General features: G+C 48.6%; 1 protein-coding gene across 1 annotated transcript in view; it reads right to left on the reverse strand.

Moving 5' to 3' along the window:
- Positions 1–21,666, reverse strand: part of tmem266 (transmembrane protein 266) — a 122,673-nt gene that overhangs the window by 62,239 nt on the left and 38,768 nt on the right. Inside the window, exons 2-4 of the mRNA XM_078200017.1 lie at positions 15,902–16,090; positions 2,493–2,647; positions 2,312–2,385 (exon numbers count right to left, since the gene is read on the reverse strand). Coding sequence (XP_078056143.1) covers positions 2,312–2,385; positions 2,493–2,647; positions 15,902–16,090 — 418 coding nt within the window. The remainder of the gene's footprint in view (positions 1–2,311; positions 2,386–2,492; positions 2,648–15,901; positions 16,091–21,666) is intronic.

Here is a 21,666-nt window from a genome sequence, read left to right on the forward strand (position 1 = left end):
ATAAACAAACTTATTCAGTTTTGGCAGCATACATGTCTGGTGCTTCTCTCAATTTATAGGTCGGAACTTTCCAATATGGAGTAGTTCCCTGCTATTCAAGTTCTGACATTTCCAAGTTATGTTCAATTTTTAATAAGAGAGGAATTACAAAATCCTACGCTGTTGTCCCAGAGTGGAATTCAACTTAATGGGGGACTTCAGACTGTCAAGATGGTGAAGAAGGCATTCAACATTCTTGGTTTCATTGGTCAGAACATTGAATACAGGAGTTGGGACATCTTGTTGAAGTTGTACAAGACATTGGTAAGGCCACACTTGGAATACTGTGTGCAGTTCTGGTCACCCTATTATAGAAAGGATATTATTAAACTAGAAAGAGTGCAGAAAAGATTTACTAGAATGCAACTAGGACTTGATGGTTTGAGTTATAAGGAGAGGTTGGATAGACTGGGACTTTTTTCTCTGGAGCGTAGGAGGCTGAGGGGTGATCTTATAGAGGTCTATAAAATAATGAGGGGCATAGATGAGCTAGATAGTCAATATCTTTTCCTAAAGGTAGGGGAGTCTAAAACTAGAGGGCATAGGTTTAAGGTGAGAGGGGAGAGAGACAAAAGGGTCCAGAGGGGCAATTGTTTCACACAGAGGGTGGTGAGTGTCTGGAACGAGCTGCCAGAGGTAGTAGTAGAGGCGGGTACAATTTTGTCTTTCAGAAAGCATTTAGATACATGGGTATGATGGGTATAGAGGGATATGGGCCAAACACGGGCAATTGGGACTAGCTTAGTGTTTTTTAAAAAAGGGACATCATGGACAAGTTGGGCCGAAGGGCCTGTTTCCATACTGTAAACCTCTCTGACTCTGTGACTCTAAAAGATGCAGATTGACAAGTGTTGATCACCAAAGCATTTCCTGGTCAGGTACAGTAGGAGTTGGCTGTAGAATAGGATGTCCTTGCTATAGAGGGAGTACAGCAAAGGTTTACCAGGCTGATTCCTGGGATGGCAGGACTGTCATATGAGGAGAGACTAAGTCGGTTAGGATTATATGCACTGGAGTTTAGCAAAGTGAGAGGGAATCTCATAGAAACTTATAAAATTCTAACAGGGTTAGACAGAGTAGATTCAGAAAGAATGTTCCTGGGGGTGGGCGGGGGGGGTTGGGGGTGGTGGGCGGGGGGGGGCGGGGGGGGCGGGGGCGGGGGGGGGGGGGGGTGGGGGTGTCCAGAACATGGTCTGAGGGTAAGGGGTAAACCTTTTAGGACTGAGGTGAGGAGAAATTTCTTCACCCAGAGGGTGGTGAATGTGTGGAATTCACTCCCACAGAAAGTAGTTGAGGCCAAAACGTTGTGTGATTTCAAGAAGAAATTAGATATCGCTCTTGGGGCTGAAGGGATCGAGGGATATGGGGGGGAAGGGGGGGTCAGGATATTGAATTTGATGATCGTCCATGATCAAAATGAATGACGGAGCAGGCTCGAAGGGCTGAATGGCCTCCTCCTGCTTCTAGTTTCTATGTTTTTGTCTCTATGTGAGTTATGTTCCAGTGCACTCTAACTCCTTGCCTCAGCATGGTGCTTTCAAGTTTAAAGTTTATTTATTAGTGTCACAAGTAGGCTTACATTAACACTGCAATGAAGTTACTGTGAAAATCCCCTAGTCGCCACACTCCAGCGCCTGTTTGGGTACACTGAGGGAGAATTTAGCACGGCCAATGCACCCTAACCTGCACGTCTTTCGGACTGTGGGAGGAAATCGGAGCACCCGGAGGAAACCCACGCAGACACGGGGAGAACGTGCAGACTCCACACGGACAGTGACCCAAGCCTTGGAATTGAACCCAGGTCCCTAGATTTTATCTTTTAAAAAGCATTTAGACAGTTACATGGGTAAGATGGGTAGAGAGGGATATGGGCCAAATGCGGGCAATTGGAATTAGCTTAAAAAAAAAGGGCAGCATGGACACGTTGGGCCGAAGGGCCTGTTTCCATGCTGTAAGCCTCTATGACTGGTGCTGTGAGGCAGCGGTGCTCTCCACTGTGCCACTGTGCCGCCCAATGGCGGTTGCCTTAGGGCGGCATTGTCGACATTGGCGGGACTGGAAGATCCCACTGGCGACCAATGGCGGCCTCTTCTACTGCTGGAAAACATATCGGCAGTGGGTGGGTGGGTGGGGGGGAGGAGTTGGAGGGGTGGAAGAGGCACCTCTCAATCAGTCATCATCAGTGCAACTTCTGGCACACTATAAGCAAGGAGGGTCAACAAACAAGGCAAATTGCTTGATAACAAACAGCCAATGGCGTGCGGGCTCTTACCTCGGTGAAGAAGATGGAGAGGATGACGAGACTTATCCAGTGAATGATCCCAGCAAACTGAAATGCACTGGTAACTTCAACAAGAGAGAGAAAGAAGGATGGTGACTATCATGGAAGGACTGAACAGGCCTTAGCTATTCTTCTAGAGGGTTAAGGTGGGGTAAGCTCGCACTGTACTCACACTGAAGTAACTTGGTGTCAATGAGGAGCTCCAGTGTCAGGAGAAGGACGACTAAGACCACCGATGCCACCAGGAAGCAGTTGAGACCAGCGCTGAGGAGGACCACCTGCCAGACTGCTGCCCGTCTCCCACAACAAGGCTTCAGCCAGTTCGAGCTAGGGTGGAGAGGGGCACAGCGTTAGTGGGGAACCAATAAACCACAACAAGCAATATTCTCTCTTCCACCTTCTCCCATCGGGAAAAAGATACAAAAGTCTGAGGTCACGTACCAACCAAGTCAAGAACAGCTTCTTCCCTGCTGCCGTCAGACTTTTGAATGGACCTACCTCGCATTAAGTTGACCTTTCTCTACACCCTAGCTATGACTGTAACACTACATCCTGCACTCACTCCTTTCCTTCTCTATGAACGGTATGCTTTGTATAGTGCGCAAGAGACAATACTTTTCACTGTATCCCAATACATGTGACAATAATAAATCAAATCAAATCAAATATTGTTGATAGATTTTTTTTTTTCACTCGTGGGACATGGGCATCGCTGGCTGGCCAGCATTTATTGCCCATCCCTAGTTGCCCCTTGAGAAGGTGGTGATGAGCTGCCTTCCTGAATCGCTGCAGTCCATGTTCTGTGGGTTGACCCACAATGCCGTTAGGGAGGGAATTCCAGGATTTTGACCCAGCGACTGTGAAGGAATGGCTGATATATTTCCAAGTCGAGATGGTGAGTGGCTCACCGTGGTATGTAAACGATATTGTTAAAAAAATCTTGATCATATCCCTCCTCAGCCTTCTCTGTTCGAAGGAAAACAACCCCTAACCTAACAAGTGCCCCTTTACCGCCCTGGCTCCTCACATTCCCAAGGCCCCAGATTCTCTGGCTGGGATTCTCTGATCTTGTGCGTTCCCGGCCCCGCTGCCAGCGGGAATGGAGAATTTGGCGCTCAGCCAAGATTCCATGCACTGCAGCGGGACTGGAGAATCTCAGCCGCGGGCAAGGTCAGAGTTTTTTCAGCATCTGTTCAGGTGAGGGAGTGACTTTTTATTTTATTCATTTGTGGGACATGGGCGTCGCTGGCTGGGCCAGCATTTGTTGCCCTTCCCGAGTTGACCGAGGGCAGTTTAGAGTCAACCCCATTGCTGTGGCTCTGGAATCACATGTAGGCCAGACCGGGTAAGGACAGCAGATTTCCTTCCCGAAAGGACATTAGTGAACCAGATGGGTTTTTCCTGACAATCAACAATGGTTTCACGGACACCAGTAGATTCTTAATTCCAGATATTTTTTATTGAATTCAAATTCCACCATCTGCCGTGGCGGGATTCGAACCCGGGTCCCCAGAACATTAGCTGAGTTTCTGGATTAATGGTCTAGTGATAATATCACTAGGCCATCGCCTCCCCGTTATGTACATCTTTCGATTTTAGTCTATTGTATTCACTGCTCCCAATGCGATCTCTGCTACACTGAGGAGATTAAACTAGAAGCAGGAGGAGGCCATTCGGCCCTTCGAGCCTGCTCCGTCATTCATTATGATCATGGCTGATCATCAAATTCAATATCCTGATCCCCTCTCTTCCTCTTGATCCCTTTATCCCCAAGAGCTATATCTAATTTCTTCTTGAAATCACACAACATTTTGGCCTCAACTACTTTCTGTGGGAGTGAATTCCACACCTTCACCACCCTCTGGGTGAAGAAATTTCTCCTCACCTCAGTGATGCTCCCCATGGTGGGACAGCCTTGCCAACACTGCTGCACCACAGGAAAATACGGCAGCCAATTATGCGCACAGCAAGATCCCACGCAAACAGTAATCTGGTTACGACTGGCAGTGTATTGATATTGGCTGAGAGTTAAATATTCTTTGATTTGATTGATTATTGACACATGTATTAGTATACAGTGAAAAGTATTGTTTCTTGCGCGCTATGCAAGAAAATATTTGGTATACTGACCGCGTTACGGTTAATACGCTGACGCTGTTTTTATATATGTGTCTCTGTTCAACATCCTGAGTGTGTTTTATGCCATGCTTTTGGGTACTGTGAACTAAATACTGATATAAATGGGGGGAGGAGGGGGTCTCCAGGAAAGTGGGGGCAAAAGGGGGAAATCAGGAGGGTTAAAATAACCAGCCGATTTTCCCGGTCTCATCCACCTGCAGCTTTGGAACGGAGAGAGAAGTGCTGAGCAAGATCCCACAAACAAAACACCCTCAAAATCATCTTCCCCCCCCTTCAGCATGTTGAATCAAATTGTCAAAGGAGTCGCTGAGTGGATCAAGCTGAGGTGCCTTCGCTCCTTGCTGCTTTGAGCTGTTCCTGCAGTCGATGGGAGTGTGTGACCTGTTAGATAGCAAGATGCTTCTCCTGATATCCATCTCCTGTCACTCGCATAGGATAACTTACACTAAACACTCATTAAATCTAAATCTGTCTCTTAAATCTGTCTCTAAATCATGAGTGCGTGCGTGTATTTGTGTGTGTGCGTGTACATATGTGTGTGAGTATTTATGTGTGTGTGTAAGTGTGTATTTGTGTGTGAGTATTTGTGGGTGTGTGTATATGTGTGCGTGTGAGTATTTGTATGTGTTAGTATTTGTGTGTGTGTATTTGTGTGTGAGTATTTTAGTGTGTGTGTATTTATGTGTGTATTTGTGTGAGTGTGTGTGTATGGGTGAGTATTTGTGTGTTTGTGTGTGTATTTGTGTGTGTGCGTTAGTATTTGTGTGTGTGTGTCAGTATTTGTGTGTGTGTGTATGTATGTGTGTCAGTATTTGTGTGTGTGTGTGTATGTGTGTCAGTATTTGTGTGTGTGAGTGTGTCAGTATTTGTGTGTGTGTGTGAGTGTGTGTGTCAGTATTTGTGTGTGTGTGTGTGTGTGTCAGTATTTGTGTGTGAGTGTGTGTGTCAGTATTTGTGTGTGTGAGTGTGTGTTAGTATTTGTGTGTGTGGGTGTATTTGTGTGTGTGTCAGTATTTGTGTGTGTGTGTCAGTATTGTGTGTGAGTGAGTGTGTGTGTCAGTATTTGTGTGTGTGTGTGTGTGTCAGTATTTGTGTGTGAGTGTGTGTGTCAGTATTTGTGTGTGTGAGTGTGTGTTAGTATTTGTGTGTGTGGGTGTATTTGTGTGTGTGTCAGTATTTGTGTGAGTGTGTGTCAGTATTGTGTGTGAGTGAGTGTGTGTGTCAGTATTTGTATGTGTGTGTGTGTCAGTATTTGTGTGTGTGTGTGTGTGTGTGTGTGTTAGTATTTGTGTGTGTGTGTGTCAGTATTTGTGTGTGTGTGTGTGTGAGTGTGTATTTGTGTGTGTGTGTATACTTGTGTGTGTGTGTGTGTATTTGTGTGTGTGTGAGTGTGTGTGTGTGTTAGTATTTGTGTGTGTGTGTGTGTCAGTATTTGTGTGTGTGTGTGTGTGAGTGTGTATTTGTGTGTGTGTATATTTGTGTGTGTGTGTGTGTATTTGTGTGTGTGTGTGTGTGTCAGTATTTGTGTGTGTGTGTGTGTGAGTGTGTGTGTCTGTGTGTGGTGTACTCCGTGTTCACTAAGATCCTCGCTGCCTCAAAGCTCCCTCCCTGTTTCAGCACAACCCACTCCCTTCAATTCTATTTCTTTTCAGCGAGGCCTCTTTCTCATGACGAGTGAAGATAATCATCTTCCCTGGAAGTTGTTTTTGTTCAGTGTGCAGCAATGAGGCTCTGAGGCAGCCACATTGATTTTTTGGAAGTCATTATATGAAGGGCTGAAGTCAGGCTGTAAAAAGGTGATGTAGGCCCCAACCAGTGGCCATTATAACCTCCCCTTTCGCCAATCTGTAAGGAAAAGTCAATGACTGTTCGAAACTCCGTAAATATTCAGAACCTCTGACAACATTTCCCATGGTAATCACCCAGCAATGTGTTGGAGCTATGTGTAGAAACATAGGGGGCGGTTCTCCCAAAAGTGCTGAGTTAGTGGGAAAACTGTTCCAGATCACGACTGTTTTCTCAGTTCAGCTTCTCACCTGAATCTCTCTGCACTCTGTGCACTGCAGAGGCCCCAGTCGTGAATCTCATTACAAATCCAGAGGGGTGGGGCCTATTCGCGCCGGAGTCTGACAGTTCTGGAACTCTGCGCATGATCAGCTCAATCGCTGGCCAGCCCGGGACCTCCGCAGTGCTGCCCCTCCAGCCCTCCCCCACGGCCCGATCGTGGTCCCCACAACAATTCCCGGGCCAGCGCTGACCCCCACCCCCCCACGCCCTCTTGTCCTGGAGCGCCCCGATGTCCAGCCCACCCCCCCCCAGGCAGTGGCGATCCCCCCGCCCCCCTCACCCCGGCAGACCCCCCCTCCCTGCTGAATCCCTCCCCCTCCGGGGTCAGACCCTCCCCCCAGAGGCAGCCCCCCCCCCTCCCCCCCGGCAGCCCACCCCCCCAACAGCCCACCCCGATCGCTGCCCTCCCTCCAGCCCAGACCGATGCCAATGCAGAGTGGCAGCGGGACCATCCTACCCCCACCAATCGCCCCTAGGCACCGTCCACAATAGTCCCTGTCCCCTTAGCACTGCCCCATGCCCGGTAGGCAGTGTCAAGGTGCTCCCTGGGCATGGGCACTTTGCCCCTTGGGCAGTGCCAGGGGGCACAGGCTGACACTGCCTGGGTACCCATGCCCAGGGGGCGCCACCCAACCCCCAGGGGGGGCTCCGATATCTCCCCCCTTCACTCCGGCGGGGTCTCCCGCTGGTTCCCCAAACGTGAGGAGCTAGTCTGAACCCCACCGGAATGAAGTACTCCTGGCGAGATTCAATCAGGCCCGGCAAATCCCATGCGGGGCCCGATAATGACATTTAAAATACATAAAAAATATATGTAAAACATATTCAAATGACTTACCTCACTTCCTGCTGGACGTCTGTGCGTTCCCAGCGGCGCCATTTTCTTCCGGTTGGGAGATGCGCACGGGTCGTAAAAGTTGGTGGGGAACCCGCAAAATGGCCGACATGTGCATCTCTCGACCCGACCCGCCAGAAAGGTAGCGGGTCGCAATGGGAAAATCGGGCCCATAGGGAGAGATACACAGACGTAATAGGTAACACTGCATAATGTAAACTATCAGAGGTGTGTACAGGCAAAGAGGCTTGCCTTAATAAATAGAGTGAACAGTGACTGCCAACCCGTTCATTTTGAGTCTGTGTTTTGGATATATTGACTATGTCGGCCATTTTGCGGGTTCTCCGCGAACTTTTTGCGCGCTTCTCCCAATCGGAAGAAAATGGCGCAGCTTTGAACGTGCAGAAGTCCGGCGGGAAGTGAGGTAAGACATTTGAATATGTTGTACATATCATGAAGAGGGCGGATAGACTTGGGATGTTTTCTCTGGAGCAGAGAAGACTGAGGGGGGCGACCTGATCGAGGTGTACAAGATTATGAGGGACATGGGCAGGGTGGATAAGGAGCAGCTGTTCCCCTTAGTTGAAGGGTCAGTCACAAGGGGACACAGGTTCAAGGTGAGGGGCAGGGGATTTAGGGGGGGATGTGAGGAAAACCTGTTTCACCCAGAGGGTGGTGAGGGTCTGGAATGAGCTGCCTGGGAGGGTGGTGGAGGCGGGATGCCTCACATCCTTTAAGAAGTACCTGGATGGTCACTGGGCAAGTGACATTCAAGGCTACGGGCCAAGTGCTGGTAGATGGGATGAGGGGGGAGATCAGGTGTTTCTAATACGTCGGCGCAGACTCGATGGGTCAAAGGGCATCTTCTGCACTGTGTGAATCTATGATTCTATTAAGTGCATTGAGCTATCATTTCCTAGTAAGAGTTTTAACAACACCAGGTTAAAGTCCAACAGGTTTATTTGGTAGCAAATGCCATTAGCTTTCGGAGTGCTGCTCCTTCGTCAGATGGAGTGGAAATGTGCTCTCAAACAGGGCACAAAGATCTGGCTGGCTGTAGGGATTCGCATTCTAATCAGTATTCTGTAACTTGATTTTTGTGTCTCTGTGCCCTGTTTGAGAGCACATTTCCACTCCATCTGACGAAGGAGCAGCGCTCCGAAAGCTGATGGTATTTGCTACCAAATAAACCAGTTGGACTTTAACCTGGTGTTGTTAAAACTCTTACTGTGTTCACCCCAGTCCAACGTCGGCATCTCCACATCATGACTATCATTTCCTGCCAGAGAGGCACAGTTCCATTTCTTTGCGCAGTCTCTCATCAAATTGTTGTGAGTGAGTTATGCAAGTGTCCAACTTTCTAAGGGGGCAGCTGAGGAAAGGACAGTCTGGACGGCCCCTCTGCTTTTAGATCAGGATTTATTTGTAAGTGTGTCTGAAATCCATAGAAAGCATCCTTTCCACATGTATCACAGCTTGGTGTGGCTCCGGCTCTGCCCAAGACCGCAAGGAACTACAAAGGGTTGCGAACGTAGCCCAATCCATCACTCAAACCAGCCTCCCATCCATTGGCTCCGTCTACACTTCCCGCTGCCTCGGCAAAGCAGCCGGCATAATCAAGGACCCCAGACATTCTCTCTTCCACCTTCTTCCGTCGGGAAAAAGATACAAAAGTCTGAAAACACATACCAACCGACTCAAGGACAGCTTCTTCCCTGCCTGCTGTCAGACTTTTGAATGGACCTACGTTATATTAAGTGAATCTTTCTCTTCACCCTACCTGTAGCTGCAACACTACATTCTGCACCCTCTCCTTTCCCTTCTCCCCTATGTACTCTACGAACGGTATGTGTTGTCTGTATAGCGTGCAAGAAACAATACTTTTTACTGTATCCCAGTACATGTGACAATAAATCAAAGCATTTGACACGTCATAACACTCAAGGCTATGGGATAAGTGCTGGTAGATGGGAGTTCAGGTGTTTCTGACATGTCGGTACAGACTCAATGGGCCAAAGGGCATTTTCTGCACTGTGTGATTCTATGATTCTATTAGATGCATTGTGCTATGTTTAGCATCCTGACCGTGTGTTTTATACATGCGCAGTCACTTGGTAGTACAGAATTTAAATATTGTTGAAAAAAGGTACATGTTGCTGAAGTTTTGTGCCTTGCACTCATCAGGACAAATACAAGAGTGCCAAATTTCTAAAGGTTACAACAATTCATACTGCAGGAGAAAAGGGGTGCTGGTTGGGTGGCAAGTCGACTGATTGGCCAAGGCGTTGCTATGGAGAAAGCAACAGTGAATCGTAGGCTCCCCGAGTCTCAGAATAATTCAACAAAAAAGAAGGCACAAGACTTGACCATATTCCTTTTGTTTGCTGAGAGAGGGCCCAACAGTGAATGGATGTCACTTCCAGCAAGTTACAAACTCGACTGATTATCTTAAATTGTGTGGCACACTCAGGAGTGTTCAACGTGTGGTTTCTCCTGCAGTATAAATTGTTGTGACTGTTTGAAATTTGGCGTTCTTGGGCAGGCTTTTACGGCCTCGCTCGGGCGAGACCGGAAATTCCCACCCGAGGTCAACGGACATTTCCGTTGACCACCCCTCGCCCACTCTGATTCCATGGCAGATGGGGGCGGGAGAATTCCCCTCATATATTAATCTTTAACACAGACCCATAGAATCCCTACAATACAGAAGGAGGCCATTTGGCCCATCGAATCTGCACTGACTTTCTGAAAGAGTATCCCACCCAGGCCCCCCCCTCTGCCTGATCCCCGTAACCCTGAGCATTTACTGAGGCTAACGCACCTAATCTACCCATCTTTGGGCATTTTGGGACAATTTACCATGGCTAATCACCTAACCGTACACATCTTTGGACACTATGGGCGGAATATTCCCTTCCGGCCCACCACGGGAATCGTAGCAGGCTGGACACGGACCATGAAAAGATCTGTTGACCTCGGACGGGATTTCCCAGTATTGGGGCGAACGCAGCTAGAAAATCCCACCCTAAGAGGCAATTTAGCATGGCCAATCCACCTAACCTACACATCTTTGGACACTAAGGGGCAATTTAGCATGGCCAATCCACCTAACCTATACATCTTTGGACACTAAGGGACAATTTAGCATGGCCAATCCACCTAACCTACACATCTTTGGACACCAAGAGGCAATTTAACACGGCTAATCCACCTAACCTCCACATCTTTGGACACAAGGGGCAACTTAGCATGGCCAATTCCCCTAACCTACATATCTTTGGAGACTAAGGGGCAATTTAGCATGGCCAATTCCCCTAACCTACATATTTTTGGAGACTAAGGGACAATTTAGCATGGCCAATCCACCTAACTTACACATCTTTGGACACTAAGGGGCAACTTAACACGGCCAATCCACCTAACCTGCACATCTTTGGACACTAAGGGACAATTTAGCATGGCCAATCCACCTAACTTACACATCTTTGGACACTAAGGGGCAATTTAACACGGCCAATCCACCTAACCTGCACATCTTTGGACACTAAGGGACAATTTAGCATGACTAATCCACCTAACCTACACATCTTTGGACACTGTGGGGCAATTTAGCATGGCCAATCCACCTAACCTGCACATCTTTGGACACGAAGGGGCAATTTAGCATGGCCAGTCCACCCAACCTACACATCTTTGGACTGTGGGAGGAAACCGGAGGAAACCTACGCAGACACAGGGAGAACGTGCAAACTCCACACAGACAGTGAGCCGAGGCTGGAATTGAACCCGGGTCCCCTGACGCTGTGAGTCAGCAGTGCTAACCACTGTGCCACCGAGCCACCTTTCTCAAAGATTTCCACCTGCTTTGACATTTTGATATCTTTGACAAAGGGACGAATGAGAACAGACGATTGTGTTCACATCCATCGTCAATAATGATCAATTAATGCGATTTAGATCAACGTAACTTCGAATTAATTAACTTTTCTGCAAATCTGAGCAAGGAGCAGGAGGCGAAGAAACTTCATCAGGGGTTCCCGTTGATGGGAAAATTGATTGCCAATGTACACGGCTTCTTGTTAAATATTAATCACAGATGTAATAGTGCAACAACAATTTAAATTGCAATTAATCAAATCACAATTAGTTGTGGAATAATAGCTGGCTTCGCAGCCTGTTGTGTGGAGAATAAAAATGATCCTCTTTAACTTTAATTTTAATAATCAGCCGTCAGAGTTACCGTCTGAACTCTCTTCCCTCCGCTCGGGTGAGGTCATTAAGAACAAAATAACGTGAGGAATCGGCATAGGAAGAACAAAGAAAATTACAGCACAGGAACAGGCCCTTTGGCCCTCCAAGCCTGCACCGACCATGCTGCCTAAAACCCCCTACCCTTCCGGGGACCGTATCCCTCTGTTCCCATCCTATTCATGTATTTGGGAAAAAGCTTCTGACTATCCACTCTGCCCCTCATAATCTTGTAGGCTTCTATCAGGTCACCCCCCTCAACCTCCGTCGTTCCAGTGAGAACAAACCAAGTTTCTCCAACCTCTCCTCATAGCTAATGCCCTCCATACCAGGCAACATCCTGGTAAATCTTTTCTGTACCCTCTCCAAAGCCTCCACATCCTTCTGGTAGTGTGGCGACCAGAATTGAACACTATATTTCAAGTGCGGCCTCACTAAGGTTCCATCAAGCTGCAACATGACTTGCCAATTTTTAAACTCAATGCCCCGGCCGATGAAGGCAAGCATGCCGTATGCCTTCTTGACTACCTTCTCCACCTGCGTTGCCACTTTCAGTGACCTGTGTACCTGTGCACCCAGATCCCTCTATCTGTCAATACTCTTAAGGGTTCTGCCATTTACTATATATTTCCTATCTATATTAAACCTTCCAAAATGCATTACCTCGCATTTGTCTGGATTAAACGCCATCTGCCATCTCTCCGCCCAAGCCTCCAACCGAGCCTGCCCGACCGTTCAGTAAGATCACCAGCAGCCAACCTGAGCTCCACCCAGAGCCGGTGGTAGAGTGGCAATGTCACTGGTGGCGCAGTGGTTAGCACTGCCTCACGGCGCCAAGGACCCGGGTTCGATTCCAGCCTCGGGTCACTGTCTGTGTGGAGTCTGCACGTTCTCCCCGTGTCTGCGTGGGTTTCCTCCGGGTGCTCCAGTTTCTCCCACGGTCCAAAGATGTGCAGGTGAGGTGCATGAGCCATGGGAAATGTATGGGCAGGGAAGGGCAGGGAACAGGGACTGGATAAGATACTGGGCCAGAGACTCAGTGTGGAACTGATGGGCTGAATGGCCTCTTCTGCACTGTAGGGGTTCTATAATTCTATGATCCCAAAGTGTAACACACTCACCCTCGGATTTGATTTGATTTATTATTGTCACATGTACTGCTGTACAGCGAAAAGTATTGTTTTTTGCGTGTTGTACAGACAAACCATACCGTTCATAGAGAGGGAAAGGAGAGAGTGCAGAATGTAGTGTTACAGTTATAGCTAGGGTGTAGAGAAAGATCAACTTAATGCGAGATGGGTCCATTCAAAAGTCTGATGGCAGCAGGGAAGAAGCTGTTCTTGAGCCGGTTGGTACGTGACCTCAGACTTTTGTATCTTTTTCCTGACAGAAGAAGGTGGAAGAGAGAATGTCCGGGGTGCGTGGGGTCCTTGATTATGCTGGCTGCTTTGCCGAGGCAGCGGGAAGTGTAGACAGAGTCAATGGATGGGAGGCTGGTTTGCGTGATGGACTGGGCTTTGTTCACAGCCCTTTGTAGTTCCTTGCGGTCTTGGTCAGAGAGGAGCCATACCAAGCTGTGATACAACCAGAAAGGATCCTCTTTAACTTTAATTTTAATAATCAGCCATCAGAGTTACCGTCTGAACTCTTTTCCCTCTGCTTGGGTGAGGTCATTAAGAACAAAAGAATGTGAGAAATTGGCATAGGAATGCTTTCTATGGCGCATGTGTAAAAGTTGGTGAGAGTTGTAGTGGACATGCCAAACTTCCTTAGTGTCCTGAGAAAGTAGAGATGTTGGTGAGCTTTCTTAACTATAGCGTTGGCATGGGGGGACCAGGATAGTCTATTGGTGATCTGGAGACAATACACATCTCTTTAGCCTGTCTTGATGCTCTCTCCACTCACATTGTTTATATCTTAAAGACTTGATTAGCTGTAAGTATTCGCATTCCAACCATTATTCATGTAAATTGAGTCTGTGTCTTTATATGCCCTGTTTGTGAACAGAACTCCCACTCACCTGAAGAAGGGGCTTGCAGCTCCGAAAGCTTGTGTGGCTTTTGCTACCAAATAAACCTGTTGGACTTTAACCTGGTGGTGTTAAACTTCTTACTGTGTTTACCCCAGTCCAACGCCGGCATCTCCACATCCAGAAATCTTTCCCAGGATTTTCATTTTCGGATTGGGAAGGAGGTGCTGGCTGACTGCACCTTATCAAATGCAACGATTCTGTTTGGAGATTAAGTGTGTGTGTGTGTGTGTGTGTGTGTAGGACACAGCTGAGACACAGTACCTCCAATAGTGTAGCACTCTCTCAGTGCAGCACTCTCACAGTGCAGCACCCCCGACAGTACAGCACCGCCGACAGTGCAGCACTCTCTCAGTGTAGCACTCTCTCAGTGCAGCACTCTCACAGTGCAGCATCCCCGACAGTGCAGCACTCTCTCAGTGTAGCACTCTCTCAGTGCAGCACCCCCGACAGTACAGCACCGCCGACAGTGCAGCACTCTCTCAGTGTAGCACTCTCTCAGTGCACCACTCTCACAGTGCAGCATCCCCGACAGTGCAGCACTCTCTCAGTGTAGCACTCTCTCAGTGCAGCACTCTCACAGTGCAGCATCCCCGACAGTGCAGCACCCTCTCAGTGTAGCACTCTCTCAGTGTAGCACTCTCACAGTGCAGCATCCCCGACAGTGCAGCACTTGCTCAGTGCAGCACTCTCTCAGTGTAGCACTCTCTCAGTGCACCACTCTCACAGTGCAGCATCCCCGACAGTGCAGCACTTGCTCAGTGCAGCACTCTCTCAGTGTAGCACTCTCTCAGTGCAGCACTCTCTCAGTGTAGCACTCTCTCAGTGCACCACTCTCACAGTGCAGCATCCCCGACAGTGCAGCACTCTCTCAGTGTAGCACTCTCTCAGTGTAGCACTCTCTCAGTGTAGCACTCTCTCAGTGCAGCATCCCCGACAGTACAGCACCGCCGACAGTGCAGCACTCTCTCAGTGTAGCACTCTCTCAGTGTAGCACTCTCTCAGTGCAGCACCCCCGACAGTACAGCACCGCCGACAGTGCAGCACTCTCTCAGTGTAGCACTCTCTCAGTGTAGCACTCTCTTAGTGCAGCACCCCCGACAGTGCAGCACTTGCTCAGTGCAGCACTCTCTCAGTGAATCACCCCTGACAGTGCAGCACTCTCTCAGTGAATCACCCCTGACAGTGCAGCACTCTCTCAGTGCAACACCCCTGATAGTGCAGCACTCTCTCAGTGAATCACCCGATAGTGCAGCACTCTCTCAGTGAATCACCCCCGACAGTGCAGCACTCTCTCAGTGCAACACCCCTGACAGTGCAGCACTCTCTCAGTGAATCACCCGATAGTGCAGCACTCTCTCAGTGAATCACCCCCGACAGTGCAGCACTCTCTCAGTGCAACACCCCCGACAGTGCAGCACTCTCTCAGTGAATCACCCCCGACAGTGCAGCACTCTCTCAGTGAATCACCCCCGACAGTGCAGCACTCTCTCAGTGAATCACCCCCGACAGTGCAGCACTCTCTCAGTGAATCACCCCCGACAGTGCAGCACTCTCTCAGTGAATCACCCCTGACAGTGCAGCACTCTCTCAGTGAATCACCCCCGACAGTGCAGCACTCTCTCAGTGAATCACCCCCGACAGTGCAGCACTCTCTCAGTGAATCACCCCCGACAGTGCAGCACTCTCTCAGTGAATCACCCCTGACAGTGCAGCACTCTCTCAGTGAATCACCCCCGACAGTGCAGCACTCTCTCAGTGATTCACCCCTGACAGTGCAGCACTCTCTCAGTGAATCACCCCCATAGTGCAACTCTCTCCCAGTGTAGCACGCCCGACAGTACAACACTCTCTCAATGCAGCATTCCCGACAGTGCAGGGTTCTCTCAGTGCTATTGAACAGATTATGCACTGAAATCTCTGAAAATGGGGGATGAATTTTCTGGTGTAGGGGCAGGACTGATTATCCTGAAACTACAGCTGGCATCGGATGAATGGCTAACAATATTTTTTATGGTGCTTACATAAAGAGTGATTTAGAGCAAGCATCCCGACTAGTTCAGACTGATGGTAACTCGATGACAGAGGGCAGCGACTATGAATTTCATTTCACTGTTATGGAATTACAATTCTGTTACTCACTCCTGCCTCCGGAAAGCAGGGAAGGAATCAAATCAATGAGATCAGGAGCAAGATATTAAATTAATCAGCATTCTTCTGCAATGATATAAGGGCCTTTTCCGATTTCCGACAGCGCGCTCACCTCTCTCTCTGCTCATCGTCGTCCATGTTGGATAGCAGTTGCGACCCGGCCAACGAGAGGTCAAGGGCCGCCAGGGGGAGGTCGCGATAGGCGAAGCTGACCAGCTGGACGGGGGCGATGCACTGGCTCTCGTCCTCCACCTGCTGGGAGATGATCTCGAGGTCCGACACACCCCTTTCCTGAGTGAGCCTGGCGAAGACAGAGATTAATGTCAACACAGCGCCTGACAAAACCCAGAGACCCTCCAGGGCGCACATTTTTTCTATTCATTCATGGGACATGGGCGTCACTGGCTGGCCAGCATTTATTGCCCATCCCTAGTTGCCCTTGGAGGGCAGTTGAGAGTCAACCACATTGCTGTGGGTCACATGTAGGCCAGACCAGGTAAGGACGGCAGATTTCCTTCCCTAAAGGACACTAGTGAACCAGATGGGTTTTTCCTGACAATCGACAATGGTTTCATGGTCGTTAGTAGATTCTTAATGCCAGATATTTTTTTATTGAATTCAAATTCCACCATCTGCCGTGGCGGGATTCGAACCTGGCTCCCCAGAACATTAGCTGAGTTTCTGGATTAATAGCCTCGCGATAATACCATTAGGCCATCGCCTCCCACATGGGGAACCCCTGATTGGCCTCGCTATAGGACTTGCTGAACACGAGCTCCCTGGGGATTGGTAATTAACTCACCAGATGGAGCTTGTTTAGCGAGCCCTGTATAAAGCAAGACCCCGAGCGGGTCCATTGTTGCACTGCCCTGGTTGGGACCTGTTTGTGTTCACCACAGGCTTGTAGTTTTTGCTTTACTTTATTTTGCCTGATAAAGCACTGCTCCTTTACTGCTGACTCCTGGAGTTATTATACCTCCAGTGCTGCATTCCAGGTAGAGACTGCCTTCACTTCAGGCCACAAGAGGAGATCAAACACCGTACGTGATGCAAACCTTCCCCGGCCCCTCAAGAAAGGCTTCTGACATCACGGAATCCCTACAGTGCAGGAGGAGGCCATTCGGCCCATCGAGCCTGCACCAACCACAATCCCACCCAGGCCCTATCCCCGTAACCCCACATATTTACCCTGCTATTCCCCCTGAGACTAAAGGACAATTTAGCATGGCTAATCAACCTAACCAGCACATCTCTGGAGTGTGGGTGGAAACCGGGGCACCCGGAGGAAACCCACACAGGCACGGGGAGAATGCGCAAACTCCACACAGACAGTGACCCAAGGCCGGAATCGAACCTGGGTCCCTGACGCTGTGAGGCAGCAGTGCTAACCACTGTGCCACCGTGCCGCTCCATATTAGGTTAATAGATTGATACCGGGAATGGGCGGGTTGTCTTATGAGGAAAGGTTGGACAGACTGGGCTTGTTTCCACTGGAGTTTAGAAGAGTGAGGGGTGACTTGCTTGAAGTATACAAGATCCCGAACGGTCTCCACAAGGTGGATGTGGAAAGAATGTTTTCTCTTGTGGGTGAGTCCAGAACCAGGGGGACACTCCTTTAAAATCAGGGGTCACCCTCTGAGGACAGAGATGAGGAGAATTTTTCTCTCAGAGAGTTGTGCGACTCTCTGCCTCAGAAGAGGGTGGAGGTGGGGGTCATTGAATATTTTTAAGACGGATTTTTTTTTAGGCAAAGAGTTCAAAGGTCATTGAGGGTAGATGGGAAGTTCATAGAATCCCTACAGTGTCGAAGGAGGCTATTCAGCCTATTGAGCCTGCACCGACTCTCCGTCAGAACATCTTACTTACCCTGGTCCTATCCCCATAATCCCACAAAATTACCCTGCTAATTCCGCTATCCTACGCACCTTTCGACACTAAGGGGGAAGTTAGCATGGCCAATTCACCCAACCTGCACATCTTTGGACACTAAGGCCAGAATTTTACCGGCATGCCTTCCCCGATTCCGGGGGCGGACGAGGCTCGGAGGACGTCATTCTCTATTGGTCTCGGGCAGGATCATACTAAAGTCAGGCGGACGTGCTGGTAAAAGTCCACCCTAAGGGACAATTTAGCACGGCCAATCCACCTAACCTGCACCTCTTTCAGAATGTGGGAGGAAACCGGAGCACCCGGAGGAAAACCCACGCAGACACGGAGAGAACGTGTAGACTCCGCACAGACAGTGACCCAAGATGGGAATCGAACCCGGGTCCCTGGCGCTGTGAGGCAGCAGCGTTGACCACTGCGTTGCCCTGTGGAATTTGAAATACAAACAGATCAGCCACGATCTTATCGAATGGCGGTGCAAGCTCGAGGGGCCGAATGGCCTCCTCCTGCTCCGGTTGGAAATGCAAATTCCCTCCTTCTATCTATGCAAGCAGCGATAAACATTGGTTAAATGGGCCCTTGCTGTAAAAGTTTGAGTTCTGCTGGGACTAAGGGACCAAGGGACTGAAAGTCTCGGGGGTCCCATTCAGACACAGACTTGCAATGGTGTACTGGGTTATAATTGATAATGGACAACAGATTTCAATTACTCCTACATGTCTCTTCACTGCTTAACATCATTTCCCCACTTAGCGGAATATTTAATTATAAAGTTAATTGTTTGATTCAACCCGAGGTGTACCCAGCAGCTGTTAGAAGGCAGCCCTACCAGCAGGGAGCTGACAGCGGAGGTAAGATCACCAGCCATCGCAAAGCAGAAGGCGTAATTCCCACTCCGCCAGCAACTCTTTATTCTGCAGATTCCAATTCTGTCTGAGTCCGAGACAGGGAGATGGGATTGGGAGTGTAGGTCAGGGTGTGGGGGTGGGGGGGAGGGGGGGGGGGGGGGCATTGATCATAGAATCCTACAGTGCAGAAGGAGGCCATTCAGCCCATCGAGTCTGCACCGACCACAATCCTACCCAGGCCAGGGTGGGATTATACCAGGTAAATGTGTTTACAGATAACGCAAGGTCAATCTGATCTCCTGCAGAACTTACTTGATTTGATTTGATTTAGGATCCATAGAATCCCTACAGAGCAGAAGGAGGCCATTCAGCCCATTGAGTCTGCACTGACCACAATCCCATCCAGGCCCTATCCTCATAACCCTATGCATTTACCCTAGCTAGTCCCCCTGACTCTAAGGGGCAATTTTAGCATGGCCAATCCACCTAACCTGCATATCTTTCAGACTGTGGGAGCACCCGGAGGGAACTCATGCAGATTAGGGGAGAAGGTGCAGACTCCACACAAACAGTGACCCAAGCCGGGAATCGAACCCAGGTCCCTGGTGCCGTGAGGCAGCAGTGCTAACCATTGTGCCACCGTGCTACCAAATCTGATGAAGCCTTCCTGGTTCCTCTTGCCCCGTCCAAACCAGGTACAAGGAAAGACAAGAGGGAAATAAAACAAGAACGGCATTTTCATTGTCCCCTCACAATCTGGGGACTCTTGAAGCGCAGTCACTGCAACAATGCAAGAAATGCGACGGGCAAATTTGTGCATAGCAAACTCCCACAACAACCTATCTTGAGTGATGTTCACGGAAGGGTAAACATTAACATGGAAGCTCCCCTGCTCTCCCTCGGAATAACGCCACAGGTTTACTTATGCCCACCTAAATTGGGCTAAGCATCCCAGCCAAAAGACAGCACCTCCAACCGTGCAGCACCTTCTCAGCACTGAGCCCTGTATCTAAGGAAGGGTGTGTTGGCCCTTGGAGAGGGTCCAGAGGAGGTTCATGAGAATGATCCCGGGAATGAAAGGCTTGACGTATGAGGAACGTTTGAGGACTCTGGGTCTGTACGCGATGGAGTTTAGAAGAATGAGAGGGGGGGGGATCTCATTGAAACTTACAGGATACTGACAGTCTCAGAGTACAGGGACGAGATGAGGAGGAGTATCTTCAACCAGAGGGCAGTGAATCTGTGGAATTCATTGCCACAGAGGAGGCCGGGTCATTGAGTGTATTTAAGACAGAGATAGATAGGCTCTTGATTGGTGAGGGGATCAAAGGATACAGGGAAAAGGCAGAGAACGGGGATGAGAATTTTTGATTTGATTTGATTTGATTTATTATTATCACTTGTATTGGGATACAGTGAAAAGTATTGTTTCTGGCGCGCTATACAGACAAAGCGTACCATACATAGGGGAGAAGGAAAGGAAAGGGTGCAGAATGTAGTGTTACAGTCATAGCTAGGGTGTAGAGAAAGATCAACTTAGTGCGAGGGGGTCCATTCAAAAGTCTGACGGCAGCAGGGAAGAAGCTGTTCTTGAGTCAGTTGGTACATGACCTCAGACTTTTGCATCTTTTTCCTGACGGAAGAAGTTGGAAGAGAGAATGTCCGGGGTGCATGGGGTCCTTAATTATGCTGGCTGCTTTGCCGAGGCAGTGGGAAGTGTAGACGGAGTCAATGGATGGGAGGCTGGTTTACGTGATGGATTGGGCTACATTCACGACCTTTTGCGGTTTCTTGATCGAATGACGGAACAGACCTGATGGGCCGAATGGCCAAATCGTGCTCCTATATGTTATGGTCTTATACCAGGAGTATCAGTCTTTACTTTGTGCTTAAGTCTCTGGAGTGTAAGGCTTTGATCATGCTACTAATCTTTAGGGTCAGTAGCACCAACAGTTTAAATTAAATGATATAGTTTGAATTTTGTTCGTGAGGCAACTGGATGTCATTGCAGCCAGGATACTTTAAAGCTGCTTTTGCAAGAAGCAATATTTAATTGTTTTATGACTTAAGTTTCCTAAGTTTCTGTATTCAGCAGTTCTGTTTGAAGAAAAGTAGCTTGTTCTTAGAATGACACGTTATGTTTAAATAAATCATGTATTGCTTTAATTGGTCTGTACCTGAAGGAAACATTTTATTTTCTGTTATTATAACAGGGAGTGATTTGAACATTTGTCCTTCGTGGTTTTAGCATTTGCGAGAAGGGGTTAAAATATATTGACAAGAGAATGTGACTTTGTTTGTGATTATTGTGTCTAGAAGACGTGTATTATTTGCTTGCAACGGAATGTAAGTTCTGCGGGGTCCAAGGAAACAAAGGATGGACATTTGTCTTTTGTCCGTATGGCTCTAGGTGCAGAGGTGGGAATGTCACGAGATGCTCATATCCTAAAACAGTGAAAGACTATTCCCAAATACGGGATGAGGAATAATGAGACAGAGGGATAAATCGGAATCTTTGTTGGCACGGTGTTGCCATGGCTACTGGGATATGACCCTTCCAGTCACAGTTCAATATCTCTTCAAAGACAGACAACAGAGAGGCATCACTGGTGCTGGCAAAGCTCAAGGTTTAAAGTTTAAGTTTAAAGTTTTTAAAATGTATTTTATTAGTGGGCCGGTACAGTGGCACAGTGGTTAGCACTGCTGCCTCACAGCGCCAGGGACCCGGGTTCAATTCCGGCCTTGAGTCACTGTCTGCATGGAGTTTGCACATTCTCCCCGTGTCTGCGTGGGTTTCCTCTGGATGCTCCGGTTTCCTCCCACAGTCCAAAGATGTGTAGGTTAGGTGGATTGGCCATGCTAAATTGACCCAAGTGTCAGGGGGATTAGAAGGGTAAATGTGTGGGGCTACGGGGATAGGGCCTGGATGGGATTGCGGTCGATGCAGGCTCAATGGGCCGAATGGCCTCCTTCTTTACTGTAGGGATTCTATGATTCTATGACTCTAGTGTTCACAAGTAGGCTTACATTAACACTGCAATGAGGTTACTGTGAAAATCCTCTAGTTGCCACACTCCGGCACCTGTTCGGGTACACTGAGGGAGAATTTAGCATGGCCAATGCACCTAACCAGCACGTCTTT

Source organism: Mustelus asterias, chromosome 29 (genome assembly GCF_964213995.1).
Source record: "Mustelus asterias chromosome 29, sMusAst1.hap1.1, whole genome shotgun sequence".
Classification (NCBI taxonomy): Eukaryota; Metazoa; Chordata; class Chondrichthyes; order Carcharhiniformes; family Triakidae; genus Mustelus; species Mustelus asterias.